General features: G+C 43.1%; 1 protein-coding gene across 1 annotated transcript; it reads right to left on the reverse strand.

Annotated features, from left to right (window-relative positions):
- Positions 1 to 3790: 3790 nt before the first annotated feature.
- RAB11B (RAB11B, member RAS oncogene family) lies at positions 3791 to 14822 on the reverse strand. Its single transcript, XM_019471470.1, has 5 exons — positions 14738 to 14822; positions 13719 to 13947; positions 11540 to 11733; positions 9919 to 9999; positions 3791 to 5596 (listed from the first exon to the last, which is right to left on the reverse strand). Exons 1-5 carry the CDS (start codon positions 14820 to 14822, stop codon positions 5451 to 5453), a joined length of 735 nt encoding a protein of 244 aa, XP_019327015.1. The 3' UTR covers positions 3791 to 5450.
- Positions 14823 to 20161: the final 5339 nt, after the last annotated feature.

Here is a 20161-nt window from a genome sequence, read left to right on the forward strand (position 1 = left end):
TTCGGGAGGCGACCGGCGGCGCCTCCTCCCCTCGGGCCGCAGCTGGAAGGGCCCTCCCCCAAGGGAGGATCCGGCGCGGCCCCGGGCCTCCCTGCCCTGCGCCTCAGGTCTCGGCCGGCCTCACACCCGCCTCACTCGGAGTAGCCCTTTCTGGAGCAGCAGGCAACGGAACCCCCAGACCGGACTCCTCCGTCCCTTCGTGGAGGACCACCGGGGCACGGAGGCGTGCTCCCACCTCCACGGGCCGTGTGCTGGATCCCCAGGAGCAGCGGTCACTGCCCGCTCTCGCTGCCAGGCCCCGTGCCAGAGGGCACCAGGAACCTCCAAGGGCTAACGCGGTGTCCTGAAGCGATGGGAAGAGCCCTCTCAAGAACCCCTGCTCCCGGGCGTAGTGGATACCGAGGGTTACTAACTCCTGGCTCTGGACCACCGCTCCCTGCAGGGGCGCAGCCCCAAGTGTGCACACCCTTGGCCATGGCAGAGGTACCCACACTAGTATCAACCACAGCACTCGGGCTTTGGAGCCGGCAAGGTACCAGGTCCAAAATTATGTTCCCACCTTATTCTACAATTGTGTTTGGAACAGAACTTTACACACACATATGATTTGGCAATCTTTATATCCACAATACATCATAACCATGCACAAAAAATCAAGTGATGTGTATATTTACAAAGTGAATTGCACTTAACACAGGGACCAGGAATAAAAGTAAATGAAAGGAACCCCTCTTCTGGGTTGCATAAAGGTCCAGTGCTATTTATAGCCTACAAAGCCTGATAGACAACACTACTGTGCATTATCTGACCAGTTTAAAATAAGAATTACTGTTACTTAATGAAACAGTGCAGCCCTGGAGATACTCATTTCATGGAAACATTCCATTAACCACCATTCAAACTGTATTAAGACTCTTAATAGAGTCTGCAAGTCAAGAGAATCCAACCTCAGCCCTGACACACTGTATTTTACTTGAAGGACAATTAGTCTTCACCTCTAATTGCCTGATCTTTCTTTTCTTATTTGAAATTCAGGCCCCTACCTTTAATACTGTTTTTCCTAGTTTTTTTATGAAGGAAAAAGGCCTCCCTAAGTGACTGAGTCATTTCATTAGGATCTTTTTTTCTTCTACAGAGTCCACAACCTCCAAGCAAGTTCCTCCTTCATGCTTGGAAGGGAAACGATCACCAAGCACAGGTAAGACTCAACCATTAACAGCCCACAAACAGATCACATCCGCAACTTCTGGAACAGTACAGCATGCAGGAATCAAAGCGTCAGGAAGTGAAAATACCTACTGTACATTTTTCCAAGTAGCTTTTGGTAAGTGACCTACTCAAAAGGCACAGACCAATGCTTACCATCCTGGCATGTCCAGCTGAGAGCGAGCTCTCCTGTTTGCACAAGAATACCCCGTTATCAGCCTTTCCACATACTGTGGGGTCATTACAAGTGATCTAACAGAACAGCACCCAAACGGGGGATCTCTAGGATGCAGCAGTCTTTCTACTGCTTCTAACCTGCTAGAAGTGCTGAGAAGCAGCCACAGGGGGAAGAAAGGATCATAGTGCCTTTTCCTTCTACCAAATTTTGATGGTCTCCGCAGCGCACACAGAATCTTTTTAACAAAGTAGCAAGCAGTCACTCATCAATGGGATTTTTACATTTATACAAGTATAGAGCTTTAAAACTTTCCTATGAACCAAACTTTCTTGTCCTGTGCAGGCTACAGACAAACTCTCAGTGGACATCCCAGACTTAAACTCGCCTAGTCTGTAAGCATCTGACTCAATAGGAAGAAAAGAAGGTAGACTGAGGCGGTCTACCCGATGAATTTCTTTTACCAATTACCTGTTTGTGTGCTCACCACCAAATCACTTTTATGTGTGAATTTTGGTCTTTACTCTCCCCATAATTAACAGAGTAGTTAGCAGAAAAGACTCCTGTCTAATTCTGCATTGGAGGACCTGTTCTAAATATCAGCAGGAGCCTTCAACTGAGATTTATATTACTGACACTGGGTGGTAACCACCCAGTACGTTTTAGTGTTATTTTTCAATAGTTAAATGAAAGTCATCCTCAACATCCAAGTAAAGCAAGTATAGCACATGTTCCTTCTTTCACAGGCAGCTTTCCTAGTTTTACATGAGCCAAATTCTGCCCTCAAACCTCTTTGAGGCAGACAGAAGAGAGCTGGAACCTTTTCTGTTTTCCTGATAGTAATACTGAGAGACACACAGCCAGCAAAACTGCAGTATGAAGCAGTCCAGGTGAGGTTACATTTAAATGTTATTTTTACATCAGGAAAGCATGGTTAAGGAGTCTGGCCTATTGGAGAGCTTGAGTGTCAGACAGCTCTTCAACAGTTCATTCTGGCCTATTGGAGAGCTTCTTTGAGTGTCAGACAGCTCTTCAACAGTTCAAGCTTCCTCAGGATTCCTCCAAGTCTTCCCCGCTGCAATTTCAGTAGCCATCACCAACAGCGGATTGGGTTGTAGCTATAGTTTCTGAGGAGTGCACAGTGCTTTCAGCAGCACACCAGGGTACTCAAGATCAAAAGCATTTTCACCTGTCTATGTACAGAAAGATGGTTTTACCAGGCAGAACTGCTCCACTGTCCTTTTTCTATTGGCACTAATAGCCCTGTGCTTAATCTAGGCAAGAGCATCTCAAACCCACAGAAGGGCTGCATCTCTAACTGCCTGGAGAGCAGCGCAGCAATTTGAGAAAGAGTCAATACCTAGCCTAATAAACTGAGTGACCACAGCAGATAAAGCCACCGCTTAGTTTACAGTGCTCACATAAGCTATGTATGTGCATGCACACACATGCTTCCCACATCTTGGGTATACCAAACAGTCCTGCAGCAAAAGGCAGCAGGCCTTCCCACGTCACACAACAGATCTCAAAAGCAACCCAACCCCCCTGGCATAAACAGTACAGGTCCAAGATCCACCTACTCTGAGGGGGCTTTGGTCAACACACAATGAAGTTGTACAAGGTCTCTTCAATACCCATATAATTTAACAGCACTTAAGCCCTAGACATGAACCTTTTGTTGGGACTCTGAGGGAAAGTTGAGAGCCTTCCACAAAGTCAAAGATTAAAGAAAATCTCTTTTAAGAGACAAGGAAGTGACTAAACTGCTTCTCAGCTTCTTATACCAGGCCAGACTGATTCTAGAAACTTCATATTAAGAGCAGGATTTGCAGAGTAAACACATTAATACATCACCCTGAACTAGTAAGTCTTCTAAACAGCATGATTCTGCCTCAAGCTATTCAACTAATTTCTTTATAAAAAGTTTTGTTCAAAATTAAGGAGCCCAGCTCCACTACTGTCTACCTGTTCTTGAATTAAATATTTTCAATATCTCAGAATTTTCCATTCTCTCTGATGGTGTGCTCATCTGCCAGCCTTCTAAATACTGACTGCACATCACATTCTGGTCTAGGACCACAAAAAGGAGACGTCTCCGGTTCCCACTGGCTGCACCTTCTCTCAACAGGATGCTATTAAAGTAAAGACCAAGTGTTGAAAGTGCTTCCCGAACTGGGACACCCTTAGGACAGAGCACTGTGATGCCTAAAGAGGAATTCATATCCTCATTCAATGGGATTAGGCTGCAAGCATGCACCCCTTTCACCTTGAATGTATCTTCTAAACAAAGTTGAAAAGTGGAAGTGCTAGGCACCACGTGCACCCTTTGCTGTGAACTATAGCCCTCTAGGTGCATACAGTACAAAATGAAAGGCATCGGTCTGGAAATCTCATAGAAGAAAAGCCATTGGAGTTAACCGCCCTTAATTTTATTACATAACCAGACAGAACAGTTGAGACTGGAATGTCAGATTTCCCCTTCAAGCACAATTCAGTTTCATATTTGCTTTGTATCAGAAAAGAAAAATCAACTCACTAATTTGCAGGTAGGATTCATCAAGTGAGGTACAGTCTCAGAATACAGAGCAAAAATTCACTGCAAATTGCTTCACTAGCCTTCAGAGAGCAGCAGATGGTCTCCAACTCCTCCTTTAGATAGTTTCACCCAGTATTTGCCTCATCATAACATTCAGCATATACCGGAGGGGATGCAAGTGTGTAAGAGCTAGTGAGTGATGAAAAGCCATCATAGAAGATTTTCACAAGCTAGCAAGAGACTGACTACACAAAGTTGTAATAACATTCTTCCCATTCAGCAAAACAAAGTATTATAGTAGTTAGCCCTGCTGATGACAAATCTGTTACATCAGGTGAAGTACAATCATTTGAGAATTACAGTCTGCAATTCAGTAAAACAGAGTAAGAGGAAAACAACAGGTTAGTAGTTATTATGTGAAATCTTAATATTACGCATTTTAGTAGAGGTCAAGAAGATTATGCACAAGGTCAATAGTGAAAGATCATGAAGAGAAAGTTCAAGATGTTATGGTTCTGCAGAAGTTTTACAAAATGTATAAAGTATTGTGTTTCTCTACAACAACCAAAACCCTTACAAGTGCAGGTATATACATGACATTAAAATATTGCTTCACTCACTCAAACAGGGGTAGGAGAGATCTAGAGAAAAAGCAGCATGCAAAAAAATCCTGGAACTATAGAAGATCCTGCTTTCAGACACTGATCTACAGTACAAAATAAGCCTACTTGTACAGGTTGGAAAAGGTTTCTGAAATCAATATGCTGGCACTTACTGTACAATAATGTTAACTGATTAACATAAGCCATGAATAAATATTAAGCCACTTCATAAAGCCTGCACAAGCAGCACAGGCATTCATGGTGGCAGAGAAAGCAATGCAGACATACTTCATTGTTCCCAAGTAAGAATAGAGAAAAATTTCCCAAGCAGGAAACGGTAAACTACACAGCCAGACTAACTGTATTAGGCGTAATTACATAATAAGTAATGTTATTTTCAACACCTTTCTTATGTGTGTGCAGCCACTAAAAACCTCACTGTGAGACTTTATCAGGACAGAAAACAGAGCATTTGGTAGGATAGCTATTGTCTTTTAATTTTTCCCCCATGTTTACAGAAACACAAGAAAAAAAATATCCAACTATGGGAAGAAAAAACCTTGTCACCTAAATGTAGGTAGTTATTCAACTGTTATAGTCAAGTCCCCATGGTTTCTCTCCCAGAAAAAAAACCCAAAACCATCTGAGGAGAGTGTTTCATGGGATAATATCCAGCAGCAGATGTTCCAACACAAACATGTCTATCAGATCAATGCCTACATTTCAAGCCCAAAAGTCACCACATTGAAGGGGATTTAAGAGGCAGGGGAATGTTAGCCCTACAGTTAAAGCTCTAAGATGAAACGGGGGACTTGGGAACGGGGTAAAGGAGGGAAGAGGGAGTCACTGAATCACAGGAGATAAGAAGTGCACACAAGTTTCTAAATGAAGCACAGACAAAGTGAAGGGCACAAGAGTCATCTACAGGAGGTCACAGGTTCTGACAGCACTGGAGTTTGTTGGATTTCTGTCCGTCGGTGGTTGGTGGGACACTGATGTCGACGACATTGTTGCCAGGAGACTCATCATGTGCAGACCGATCTGCAATCTGCTTCTGCGAAACAATGCGGTAGATTTCTGAAATGAGAACAGACTTGTTAGAGCCCAGAAAGACATTGCCTCCAACGGAGCACATGCACATGTTAGAGCAAGCTGTCAAAGAAGATGCTAGAACCCAAGAATGAGAAGATTTTAACTTAAGAGCTGTGAAAGAGAATCTAGTCTGACTAGCTGCGGCATGTAACATCTGGCTGGCTTTCCAGCTCTGTAATGGATACGCTAGCTCTGTCCGGAAAAGTTATTAAGACAAGATTCCTTACTGTCTTCCACAGCAGCGCTTCCTATCACATTCTTTTTCAATGACTCCCTGAACATGGTTATTATTAAAAGGGTTTTTAAATGAGAAAGGAGCAGGAATGCTCATTTCTAAAACAGGGAATCATTTTTGATAAAACAAATGGGCAACATAATCTAGAAATACCAATCAACAGGATGCTTGCAAAACGTCATTGCGCAGCAGCAATGACGGTTATCTATTTCACACTTTAGCTTCTAGCAAGCTGCTACTACCAAATGACAGAAGTGCCTACTCCTCTCTGCAACAAATCAGTTTTCCCACCTATGACAGTAAAAAGCCACATGGTTCCATAAAGCCCCATATTGATCCAAAAATGCTTTTCCCCCCCCCGAGAGAATTAATTTATTTGACTCAAATTAATTTATGCCTGAAAGCACACAGATCCACAAAGCTGTAACAGCTGAAGAGAGACTGCCAGGTTAAAAGCTTTCAGAAACAAACCATTTCAACTGCATAGTTAGTAGAAATAGTTTAAGTTGAAAGGTTTTTAAATTACTTATTTCACTGACTTGTTCCAACTTCCCTCCATTGTGAGACAGGAAAAGGGCAAGTACCTCCCTGGAAGTCTGCGGTAAATATTATGGTCACATTCATACAGCCACAGCCTCAAAACAGCAACACCCGAAGTCTTTAGTAAGGATTAAAAACCATGGGGGACTATGTGGGGTTTGTTTACTTTTTTTTTTAAAGAAGCTGCACATATGTACATTGTTTAAAATGGAAACCTTTAACCCAAGACTGATCTCGTTGCCATTGGCTACCTTCAGCTCTTTTTGCTGAAAGGAATGAGGAGAGCTGTACAGAGATTGTCACATCCCCTTTCTTTTGTGCTCAGTGCTGTATTTTAGTACTAGCTGTTCAGAGTCATTGCCAAGCCCTCTTTTCTTTGGGGTAGCATCTGTTAGGGTTTTTTGTTTTGTTTCATTTTCTTCCAGGTCTTTAGTGATCCCTCAAACTGGTGGCCAGTTAAGGAAACTCCTGCCCTGCTGCTCCCGCCCTCTTCCCTCCTCCAAGTCCCCTGCGGTTGCTCCCAACTCACTGTTCTACACAGCACATTTTCCCAGGTTTCTTGTCCTGCCTTAGAAGGATGATTCTCCCCCAGGTAATCCCTCTAGGAAAAGCCTTTTCAGGACTACTCAGTCTTACTAGCCACATGCCCACTGTACCTGAACTGGACAATCTCAACACTTTTGGGAGCCCAGGATGCTGCTAAGAGATAGTGTTTTGAGTTCAGTTTGCCCAGGCCTGACCTCTGCTCGAGTTCTGGCTCCCCAGGTATCTTATCTTTTACAGCAGACTGTATTGGGGCTCTCTCCTTAGAGCAACCTTAGGCCATCTTCTCTACCCAGGGTCAGTCTCAGTACAACACTGCAAGGGAAAACAGGATGGATGGCGACTGCTGAGCTACACTCAGAGCACTAAAACCATGGATACCATCTCAAAGCACCAGGCAAGTTGCCTCAGATCCAGTCAAGTGTCACAGATAAGCAGTGAATCTGCTATAAGGCTGCCCTGTGCAAGAGACAGTCCCAGCTCAGGTACCAGGCGGTCTTCTCTATGGTTTTGTCTCAACAGCAATATTCTCCAGTTGCTTCACCAGTAGCTCTAACAACTCGACACAAATCTTGCTGGGCAGCAAATATAACACATTCCTAGTCTGTCAGGCTTTTTACTTACAGGAGCAGCTTGGCTATCCTTTTTCTCCTGCCTGCCTCTTCTTGGTCATCTTCCTCTAATTGCATCACATTTCTGGTACCAACAGAGTTGGCCAGCACCAGACCTAGTGATCCCAACACTTCTTACTGCTTCTCTGCACACCTCTGCAAAAGAAACCTAAAAGAGCCTGCCTTACAGAATTCACCATATTAAAACTCAGCTTTTTTTCCTAGTAATAGGCTCTCATTCATACATAATCAGGAAACAATAATACAAAGCCAATTCTTCGGTCAGCATTCAATAAGCAACATACACCAGATACTTCCCGATAATCAAGCAGAACCAGAACAAAGGCTCATTCTCATTTAACTGAAATCAATATCTGGTCACAATAAAGCTCATACCATGTTCATCTTGAGATGTTGTGGGACATGTAAATCAGGCACAACTTCACAAAACAGTGTACAGAGGTGAGACTATAGAGGTAGTTTATCGGTCTAGAATTCAGCCATGGTAAGCAATAGTCAGGAATTGGATCTTGCCAACTCTTCATGTCCACGGTATGGATCTTAAAAGAGCTTTTCAAGAGGCAGAACAAACACACTGACAAATTATATGGTGTTTTCCCCTCTTTATGACAAGATTCAGATCTCATGGGACAGCCAGAGGTAGAACAGTAATCCAATACCTGTTTGATAGCCCTCTTCCTATTTAGATATGATTTTTAAGGGTTCTTTGCCAATTACTAATTACTTCATTTTAGGAGTGGAAGACTATGCTTTGAAACATCAACTTCCCTGTCGCCCTCAAACAGTATTTTGAGATATGTCTACTGCAGAACATGGAGTGGAAGGCAGAGTCTCTGAAAGCAGAGATGCTCAAGTTTATCAGGGTTTGTTAGCTCCAATTCAGCAGTCCTGCAGGCCCATGCTGGTTTCCTTCAGACACCCTTGGGTGTGACAGCACCATGCTTCCCAGGACTCTGCTTCTGAGGATTAGCTCAGGCACAGAGCTACCCAAATGCAGAGTCACCTCAGACTGGTCCCAGAATAATACATCCTCAGGAACACAAAGTGCTAAAGCATACAGTGCTGACACACTCATACAAACTAAAGTCTAGCTAAAAGTAGAGTAAGAGCAGGCTAAACCCCAAGTTCGGGAAAAGTTACCCACCCCAACTGAAGTAAGAACACAGAGATGAGCAGCGCTTATTTTAAGCATCTCTCTTGCTCTGTGTGCTTCCCACTTCTACTGCCTGTAGGCTACATATCTCCCAGCACATATCCTCATCACTTCAACCCTGTCCTTCCTCATGACCATACAACTCTCACTTCTTGGCCAACCTCACTTTGAAGACAATCAGCAAGTTCCCCACATGCTGCATTTAGCCTAGAACAGAGCTGCACTCTTCCAGAGGCCAAATGAGCACTCAGCTCAAATTTGCAAAACACCAGCTGGAAATCCCTGTGAGCCTACTAACAAAAGTGCTTTGGCCATGGCTTAGCACAGTAAGGAGGACTTGCTGGTGTACCTACAGTAATAAAGCTTTACTGGTGAATCCTAGGCCTCACATGCAGTAGGGTGCTCCCTTACTCCAGGGCCAAGAAAATACATGCAGGCAACAGCTCCATCTTAAGGAGTGGAAATTAAGCCCCAGTCTGAAAGAGGAAAAAAGCAAGTAGTAGAGTACTACTACCTGGAATACCTCTGATACTACATGCAGTGGACCTACTACATGAGCCACATAGCATTCCCACACATACAGCAAGTCTGAAGCTGCAACTGGACACTGTGCACTCAGTAGCCACATCTGCAGCAGTTACACATGCTGAGGAACATTCTTGGGCAGTGGAAATCATAAGCCCTGGCCTCATTTTGGCCTGTGATCACTATCATGTTCTTAAACAATTCCTGGGACTCTTCAGGTACATTCCCAGAAGGCAGCCTGCATGCAGCTATGCTGTTGGTGCACAGTCACCTACAACCTTTGCCATCAGCTGAGAACAACAGTTCGGTAATCTGGACAAAAATATTATGTACCAGTCTGCTTTGGTGCAAGAGAACACACTGGAACATTTAACTTCCTAGCATGGCTGTGGCTTCACTGCCTAGACTTTGTGCAGGCACAGAACTACTAGTGCCTTTACAACAGTGCTATTGCAATAGCTTGAATTTATGGAACATCAGGAGAGTAGAAACCTCCAGATTCTTGGGCAGAAAGGTATGTGTGGGGTGGGAGGCAGAACATAAAGGTAAGATTAGAAGGCTTGCAAACTAACCATCATTCCCAACATTCGTTTCCAAAATATTCTAGATAACTGCAAAACACGCCCATGAAGAAGATCCACTACATCAGGAGGTCCTCTGAATCCATAACAAACCATACCTGTAAGGATGTTCTTGAAGGCTTCTTCTACATTTGTTGAATCCAGAGCAGAAGTTTCGATAAAAGATAAGTTATTTTTTTCTGTAATAAATAACAAGTGGTTCGGTTAAAAACTTTAATAGCACTTTATTTCACCTTTACTTTGAGGTTTTCACCTTTATTTTTAGGCCAAATTAGCCAGGGCACAGTCTTTTTTTTTCCTGTTACATGAGGAACAACTTGGTGCACCATTTATTTAGCTGCTAGCATTTCAACAGCATCATCTTTGACCACTGCCTTTCCATAGCGTGAGAACATTTTCCTCACTGCAGCCCTTGTTCAGTCAAGTAACACAGTATTATTCTCATCTGGCTACAGATCACTCCTAGAAGTACCTTGAGCAAGAGCACAGGCAAAAGCATGTTGGCTGCAACAGGAATCACAGTTCTCCTCTGCAACCCCAAAAAGGTAAACAGACCTACACTTTCCTAATCAGACCCCACCTCCAAACTACAATAAAACCCCTAGTAATACAGTCTATTTTCTTCTTTCCTCTTACAATGCAAGAGAGATGTATTTTTTATTTAAAAAAAAAGATTGTGATTAACACCCAAACTTCACACCTAGAATGGCACTGTACCACCTACCCAGAAATAGGCAAATTTCAGTCATAGAGCTTAAACAGCAACACCTGTACTATCACTAGCTATTTAAAACACAGCCTTAGTAGGAAGTCAGGGGCAAAAAATAAGATGTTGAACCAAGAGACCAAAGTAATGCACTATCTAGGGTGCCCGCTAACTTGTTTTGCTCTCTTACATAGACTTCACTTCTCATTCATCTGAAAATTTAGAGTAGTTTTACTAACTACAGGGTACTTTGCTTACTAGCGAACTTCAGAAAACATGTTTAAACAAGCCCTAGTAATATTCCTAGAAGGATTTTAAAGGCTATGCATTTAAATTCCACCTCCAAGCTTGATAGCCACACAAAAGTAACCTCAATGTCCCTAGGCCTATAAGGGCAAAAGAGTATTTGACCAGTGCTCTGCAAGGTAAGGAAGAGAGAGAAGTAATGCAGTGGCAGCAGCTCACATAACCCACTTGATTTCTCCCAACAATTGATAATCTCCAAGTCTGATGATCACCGCATTTAAATGAAGCTAGATGACACTACTATATGCATCAGTGCTCTGGAGCAGAAACTACACCATCTAAGAGAAGGTTCAGTATTCATCTGCAGCTGCCCACATTGATATGTCAGTAGAACCAGTCCTCTACGAAGGAAGGAAAGACATTTTGTATTGCAATATTTTGTATTTATATTGTGACATTTTCTCTTCTAAATGTTGCTTACTGTTTCTAGCCTTGCTAGAGGAAGTATTTAATCTTCAGCTATCAAGCAGCTCAAGGACAGTGTTTCAAAAACATGTACTACCACTAGATTAAAAAAAAAATCACACACGCTATTTAATAAGCCAAGATATTTTCGTTTAAAAAAAACCATACCTTAAATGCCTTTTTTGGGTCAAAAATAAAACTTGAGGTGAAAGTTCAGTCCTGGACAACAACAGCGTGATTACAGCTTGCACCAACATCATCAAGTTCAGAAAGCAGCAACCCAGAACACACTGTCTACAAACCTGCAAAAGCCCGGGCCTCATCAGTGGGCACAGCTCTCAGATGGCGGAGGTCACTCTTGTTACCCACCAGCATGATGACGATATTGTTGTCTGCATGATCTCTAAGTTCCTTTAGCCAGCGCTCCACATTCTCATAGGTGAGATGTTTGGCAATGTCATAGACAAGAAGAGCCCCAACAGCACCACGGTAATATCTGAAACCATAAGGCACATTCCTGTACAGAGAGCTCTGTCCAAGTTATACCAACAAACCTGGTATCTGGCTCTTCTATACTGGTCACTACTAAAGTTAAAAACACTTCCCCCCACTTCGGAAAAAGTTGTGCTGATGCAAATACTGTTGTTGGGGGTTTTTTTAAGCCTAAACCCAAGTTCCAAATGCTGGGGTTTTTTAAATGGCATTCCTAAAAAATTCCAGTGTATGTAACAAAATGCTTAAGAGACTGCATAAGCCATGACATTTTTAGTCTGCTAAAACAGCTTGCAAGAAAACTCACAATGCATTTCAGAATCAGTACTGCTAGAAGGTTTTCGTGAAGTTTAACTTACCTTTCTACTAAGAAAACAGTCCTTAGTAAAATGTCAGTATTTGTTGCTGATCTTTCAAATACCTCCTGTCCCTCTTAAAAATTAAAGAGGGAGACTCTGGGCTATACTGACACTTATCCACAAGCCCGTAACCCGAGAACAGAGTTTGCTCCCTCAGTGCAGGCTTGGGCCCATTTCAACTCAAGCTCAGGACAGCACAAGCCAATCTGTACCAGCAATCCTATAATGTCCATACCTCTCTTCCACACAATCCTACCATTTCTCCTCTGCTCCGCCAGCACCTGTCCATGTTGTTGAACCAATTCAGGGCACCAAGTCAGCAGAAAACATTCACTTTTTACTGCTGGTTGGTGTTCTGCTGGCTTAGCAAGCTGAACTGGCCTAGCAATGTGTCAAGCAGGAGCTCGTGCCAGCACAAAGGAGAGGCAGGATCACAGGACTACAGATGCACTGATTCTCATCAGTCAAGTCTGTTGTTGAACCAGACTCAGCCAGCAGTTTTTCTGCTAAGCTTTTACAACAGTAAGAACAATTTAAGAGTCACAAAAAAAATTCTGAAAAAACACGCTAACAATTACGGAAAAGATGCGATCTGAAATCGCCACGTACATCTGCTTCTGCATTACGTTGTTTTTGCATTCCTTCCCTATAGGTGATTTCCTTGGGGCTCCATGCTCTTCTATTTTTCTCCCATCTATTGTGCATTACCCTATTTCACCTCAGTGAAAAAAGTTCCCCTTACCTTGAGTTTAATACAAATGTTTCAATCTGTGCATGATTCAGAAACAAGTTTGTACCTTTAAAAATTGATATACATCTGTAACACTAAAAAAATTTCAACTCGCTGATCAGAATACGCCCTGGATAACTAGGCCTGCCAATAGGGTTTGGGTTTTTTTCCCCTCTAAAAGATACTTTTGCCTACTACCTGCATAGAAACAGATACACCCAGAGGTTACATCTTAAGACACCGTCTGGAGTAACAAGGTGCCGTACATGAAAGCTTCTCAACACCACTGTTCTAAATAGGGATGTGCCTAATGCTGCAGAGAGTCAGCATTATCACATTTGCCTTGCTACTTACTGGTTATTCAGCATGCACTCTTGGACCTATTTTTCAGGGCTGTGACTAATTCAAAGTCATTGAGATTTCAAGGGAATTTGTGGCTGCAGACTGTCCTAAAGATACCCTCAATCTCAAGATTGAGGGGGCAATGAAGACCAGAAGCCACTGGTGTTATGGTAAGCTACCATGCCTAGACCAAAACTTGATGCCAAACAGTACCCAGGTTCCATCAGAAATGACACTCATTCCACATGAATGTGCATAGCACATCCAGGGCAGGTAAAAAACCCAAATCACAAGACTCAAACAGAATTTCCCACACTTCTGATTTAACCTGTCATTTTTTCTATAATAGTATCATTAGAATCTAAAAATTACTTTCATTATATTAATCAAGGAACACAAAAGTATTTGCTATCTTATGACTTGGATCTACACTGAAGTCTGCCGTAATGATTTTGTCACGTGTCCCAAATACGTTTCATTAATTCTCTACCCATAAATTTATCTGTACCGTCTCTGCTAGAATTCTGCTGTTAGCCTGAGCAAAGACATAGTACTCACGCTGAGGTAATGGCACGGTATCGTTCTTGTCCTGCAGTATCCCAGATCTGTGCTTTTATCGTCTTCCCATCCACCTGGATGCTCCTGGTGGCAAATTCCACCCCAATGGTGCTCTTACTCTCCAGATTGAACTCATTGCGTGTGAAACGTGACAGAAGATTACTCTTCCCAACACCAGAGTCTCCAATCAACACAACTGAAAGAAAAGACGTTATTTTTGAAATTAATTCTTCATACCAGCATTTACATAGTGCAGTGGTGCTACCTGGCTGCTATGTTGCCTTGCAGGCAGGACCCAGAGGACTTGCACAGCCAGATAAACGTAGGAGAAAGTTATGCTGACAACACCTCAGACTTCACTACACACAGCTTGCTTCCCCAGCCCCAAAACAGCCCCAAGCCTTTTTGTTGCTAGCAGCTGCTCAGTTCCTCAGAGATGGAAATGAGAAATTGCTACAGTGACTGTCAACAGCTAAACATTGCTTTGGAGGCCCAAGCCACCACCAGTAATTAAAGGTAACTAGATGTTCCTTGCATACTTGACCTTTTGCAGAGGAAGGCTGCAACCCACATTTTAAGAAACACTACAGTCAAGAACACGGCAACAGGTTACCTGTCTGCCTGACAAAAGCCTGTGTACAGTATAAGCCTACTCTAATTTATTTTAAAAAAACAACACAGTAAGTAAACAACTATTTACGTCCCTGTTGGGGTCATACAGGGTGTTATATTGCAATAATTTAATTCATAAATATGTTCACCACAAAAAGAGGAAAATAGGAGACATTTGATACTACAAACAAGATACAAAGCAAAGCAGAACTTCATCCAGCAAAACGAGCTCTAGTAGATTGCATGAGAAGTAAAAAATGAGCTAAAAATCTCTGCCTCCACACAAGGTGTTGCCATGTTAACAGAAAAATGTTAGTGCAGAGAGATCTTCAGCACACAAACCCCAGCTTTACTGAACGGAACTGTGAAAATAAAAGCTACATCTCATAGTAGGAGTTCCCCCCTACTTTGGGGCTGAAGCTCTCTGCTGGTCCCGAGGCATACCTCTTTGCCATTCCTGCTCGAGCAGGCTGCTGCTTCATACCCAGCCATGCTAGACCGGGCTCTCCATGAGACCTTCTCATCAACAACTCCAAAGACAGGATTTGTCATGCGAGGTTCTTTACTATGCAGCTAATGCAACTACACACACTTTCTTAAATCCCTGTATTACTGACTAGAGCAAGAAATAACTAAAGGGAAACAAGACTAAAAGCAATTAACCCATCCTCCCCTAGTCTCAGCAAATACTGTATCATATATGACTTTGGTATTCAAGCTAACAGCATCCTGGCTTGAGCAGAAGGAAGAAAGGCAGTCTCCGTGAGGTTTCTTCAACCTTGGGAATATTTCCTACTTCGGTTCAAAGTACAGATTTGTTGATCTTCCTCATTCATACAATCTGTTTTTCCTATAGAAAAGCAGACATGAGCAGAAAACATTCCTGATCCCTCCACAACAAATTACAGAAGACTCTTCTCATTACACACTTCCAGAATGAGCTCACCAGCATTCTCCCAGGGCCAAGGATCATACTCGTCTTTTAGTGTTATTACAGCTTTTTTCTGCTCAGGCCATTGTTTCAGGATACAGCTCTGGCAGCACACTGCTCCAGTTGCGTACCTCTCCACCCCTGCTAGCCCATTCCCAAACTTCTTCTGTAGCCCTCTGTTACTCTGCTGCGACAGCTCCCGAGCTGCATGGGGAGACTGCTGAAATGCTCTGGCCTCCCCCCCACCCCCAGCATTTCATCCGGCTGACAGCACAGATAGACAGACAATTGTGCTAGCACAGCTGAACAGTCAAAATACAACAGAGGCAGGAACGGGCAGCCAGTGGATCGTGGCAAGGTGCCACAACTCCCCACCCCAGATAGCTTAAATCAGCTCCTCACAGTGCTCTGCCTTCACTGGCAAACAGCCTAAACCATTTTTTAGGGTATGAGAACAGATATATAAAAAAGATTTTATTACAAGTTCTAACTCTAGGATTTTGTTAACTTTATTTTCCAAACAGTTTTTCATCACTAATTCCACGGGGTGTTCCAAGAATGCGCTGAAGGTCACCCATCTTGCAGTGATCTGCTGGCTTGGAGTAGGCTGTACCTTACAGAAAAGTCCTGACCATAACCAGAAGGAGGTAAGAACATCCACCACACAAGCTAGACCAGCTTGGAAAAACCCTGAAGCTTCCAACTGTTTCTGAAGGGAGCTACCTTCTCGTGAATCTGCAGCTCGAGAAAGCACAGCCATCTCCCCAAGTTCTAGCTACCTCCTAGCCTCTGGCATTTTAAAAGTATCAGCTTTGTGCATAAACTGTGCAAATGGCTCTCAGGTCATTAACTCTATCTGTCACAGGATGAAAACTCAGGGGGTCCTGCACTACTTTAGCTGGTTACTTGTCCCTGCTGCTATCCGGCGGCAAAGCACCAGGCTCCCCTTTGCCGAGCTTTGCTCCACGTTCTAGCAGAGCTTGTAAGAGGGCATTTCTGAGACATTACTGGATGCAGAAGTAACAAAGAAAGGCAACCAGATCCCAACTCAGTAAATAATGTTCTCTCTACCTTACAGTCTCCAAGTGCTTCTTGTTAATACCCAATCCTGAGCATTAAACAAACATTTTCACTTGCAGGAGAAAGACACAAAGACTGGAGGCCCACATGCAGACAAAACCCACAAACTTTTATTTTCTATAGGAATTGAGCAAGAAGATACCTTCAAGATTCTGGACTAAGTGATTAGATCTTGGGAAAGTTCCTAAATTTGGGAACAGGCCACCAGACAGCATTGCCTGTTCAAATGCAGAAGTCTCAACAGAGTAGAAAAGAAAGTTCCAAACCAGATCTAAGAGCCTGAATACTCCCTAAACACACCTCACCAGAATCGATGAAGTCACACTCCCTAAACAGCCTTTAGGGCCACACTGGTAATTGAAAGATACCCTGGTTTTAACTTGGAAGTGACCTGAACCAATAACCAGCACCAATCATCATCATCAGCTGGCTGTAAGTACACACACAAGCCATGCTTAGTGCCCCATTTACATCCTGAATCATGGCGCTGCTCCTTCAGTCTTTCCTGATTTTCTCTTTCCTCCACCATGCTGTGCCAGTCTGCGGGTTACCGTTCACCACGTTACCCGTCCGTCAACAGCAAAGCATTCAGATCTCAGTCACCATCATCTCTCTGCTTCTCGTGTCTTGTTAGGCCTCACAACTCACAGACCTACAGCCACCTGAGCAGAGAACAATCCCACCACCCGGACACCTGCTTCATACCTCAGGATCCTGATACAAAGCAAGCAAAAGACAGAATTAGAAATCCAGGGCAATACATTGTTGGTAAGAAAAAGAAAAGAAGTTTGACAGAATTTTAAATACACTAGTTTATTAACCTGGCAAAAAGAATATATTCTTTTGAACAATCAAGAAGATTAAGACTCTCTCTAGCAGAGACCACAAAAGCAGAGTTCATTATAAATATTAAGTACATAAGGTTGCCAGATATCGATGACTAATGAGACATGCATTTGTTTTTAATAAGCACAGCCTTTGTTAGGCTTAAGCTCTAATCAGAGCAGTCTGAATTCCCACAAAGGTAAAAGAAAGCTCTTTTTTCTACTGGTGTTCTTTCCTTTCTTTTTCACGAGCCAGTATACATCTGCCCAACCTCAAATTTAATTTTTCAAATAAACACTGATAATAGCTAACCTTCTTGAGAGGAAAATTAATGTGCAGATCACATTTTAATAGGTACAATGCTTCCAATATTTTGACAACTATTAAAAGGTCATGAATTAAATTCCATATCCAACCCATTCAAAACTCATCATGAAAAGTTCCTGCTTTTTAACCATCCCAGCTACAAAACTAATTGGGAACAGAGCCCTGAACAGCTGGCTTTGCTTGGGTTACATCACCGAAACGCATCTACAACAAGATCCTCACAGCCTCGTTATTCTGCACAGCTCTGCATACAGAATTCAGCTTGTTCTCCCAAAAGGTTGGCTCAGTCATTTTGTTAACAAACAACATTTTGTTGTGATCAATAAAATAAGCAGTTCTGACTGCCAGGATGCACACAGAAGAAAGGGAAATTGGGAATAAAGATAAAGAGGCACTAGTTTAGCAGAGCAGCTTTGACTATAACCACACTCACATCCCCAGAGTGCCACCAAACCTTAAATTAGTTTTCGCCTACTGCGTGCTAGACCCGATAAGCCAATAATGTTCTTCTCTCCTGCAGCCCTACTGAAATGGCCGGTCCTAAAGCACAAGCTGACGGACGATGCAAGCGGTCATTCTTGTGCATGAGGGAACACTAAGAACAGCCATGCACAGAAACTGTTGCTACAACCTCCTTGGCCTTTTTCACCCCTGAACAACTGTTTTATAGGCAGTATTTCACACAAAAGAGACTAACAATAAATTGTGCTCTTCGCCTTTTAAACTTTTCATAAAGCTGATTAATATAATCTGTGCTAAATGACAGAAGTTCCTATACAAGCAGTTCCAGCTCTTCCGCTATATAAAAAAGTAAAAATTGTGACTTTAAAGCAACACTGCATTCAGCTGGAGTCATCCTAAATAATATTACAATGCAAGGATGCCAATTTCTTAAACAAGCACAACTGTAAAAGCTAAAATCAGAGTCCAGCCAAATTTCCTTTGGAAATAAGCAGTAGGGGAAATGGTCAAACCTTAATTTAATAAAAATAATCTTTCCTAGACCGCAACCCTCCTCCACCATTATTTCTACCTCTGACCACCACAGGTGCCTGATAGAAGAGAGTTCAAAAGCCGTCTATGTAGCTAAGAAGGGGCTAAACCAGAAGTCAATCAAATCCCTGGGCATTATTTTTTTCATTACATCAATTCCCCTTGATAATTAATTCCATTATTGGAGGGGGCAGAAGGGAAAGGAAGGGGAGTTGATCCTACAGTGGAGACATCATCCCACTTGGTCCCATTTATATTCATTATTTCTTGCGTAGTCCCAAAAAGCCTAGAAGGAAGGAAGGAAGGAAGGAAGGAAGGAAGGGTAGTAGATAGCGAAGGGGTTTTTTGTAGGTTTGTTTGTTCATTTTTAAAAGAGATATCCACACAACTACCCCTACCCAAAGGACGCACAGAAAAGGACAATTCTCTCCCCCATTTTTCATTAAGTGCTACAAAGTATGCCAAGTTACTTTGTAGTATCAACACAACAGCATGGTTCCTGACCAAATAGCCGTAGGTTAATTTTCACTCCAGATAAAATTAAAAACGCATTTCAAAGCGGCGTAAGTATTTTTAAAGGTGAAGGCAGTTTTGCCTACCTAACTGGCTATTCACAGAAAGAAAAAGAGAAATAAAATTTTTAGGCTTCCAAGTTCCTGGCTATTAAACCTCTTGGGAAATAGACGGTGGAATAACTTCAGAAGGGAACTGGTTTAGACCCGAACAGTTTAGCTTCTATTTAGAGGCTAGTCTTCTGTTTTATAGGCAGAGAAGAAGTAAGGGGTTTCCCCCCCCACTATCTTGAAGACTGTAAAGCAAATACACCAAGCGGGCAAATACATCCATAAAATATTTCCAACGGATGAGTAATTGCTCTTTCCTTTCATTAACAGGCAAGTGTGGAATCCCTGCTGCCCTTGTTAGGGGCCAGGTACATACAGCGTTCCCCGACACCAAACTCCTGGGAAATTTTCATGGCAGCAAGCGCACACCCACCCCCTGCCCAGACCACCTGAGCACCCACAGACAGCAACATTAACCTCGCCTTTGGTAAGGGTGAACTCTTCAGATGCGTCTATGGGTTTCAGCCATGTTACCACAGGAGACCAAGTATAAAACAGGTTGGGAAACACGAAGGTGAACATTTTACACCCATCCGCACTATTCCTTAGGCCTCAGAGGTGGAGTTGTGGGATGCTCCGAGGAAAAGGTCAGCCCAAGCATCTTTACGCGTGCAGGTCACCGACCTGCAGCAACCGTTACACATGCAGGGCACCAGCGACAATAAAAAACACCTGAGCCAGCACAAGAAGAGCAGCACTAAATCCACCCAGCAGTGATCTATTTTCTCACACAACCCCTGCACGCAGCTGCTGGACAACCCAAAATGTCACAAGTATGGGGACAGAAGTATTAAAATAACCCCAGGCAAAGCCAAATTAACACTATTAAGCTTCCTGGCTTCAGGTATTAGCGTTCAGTTAGCAGCCTGTGAAGGAGTTCTCCACTAAAGCTGAAGTTTTTTCAGCTCCAGCTCGACACCGGGGGCGATCTCTCGGACGACCCACACCAGCGGCACCACCGTCGGGCACAACCCGGGCTCGAAGCCCGCCTCCCCTCCAGCCCCCGGCCCAAGCCCTGAACCTCTCCCCCATCCCGGCGCGGCCACCGGGCA

Source organism: Aptenodytes forsteri, unplaced genomic scaffold (assembly GCF_000699145.1).
Source record: "Aptenodytes forsteri isolate BGI_AS27 unplaced genomic scaffold, ASM69914v1 Scaffold274, whole genome shotgun sequence".
Classification (NCBI taxonomy): Eukaryota; Metazoa; Chordata; class Aves; order Sphenisciformes; family Spheniscidae; genus Aptenodytes; species Aptenodytes forsteri.

Coding starts and splice junctions, on each gene's coding strand:
- RAB11B (XM_019471470.1), bottom strand. CDS start 14,822: ATGGCTGGGTATGAAGCAGCAGCCTGCTCGAGCAGGAATGGCAAAGAG. Junction 13,948..14,737: donor CAGAGAGCTTCAGCCCCAAA/GTAGGGGGGAAC, acceptor GCTGGTATGAAG/AATTAATTTCAAAAATAACG. Junction 11,734..13,718: donor TACCGTGCCATTACCTCAGC/GTGAGTACTATG, acceptor TTATGGTTTCAG/ATATTACCGTGGTGCTGTTG.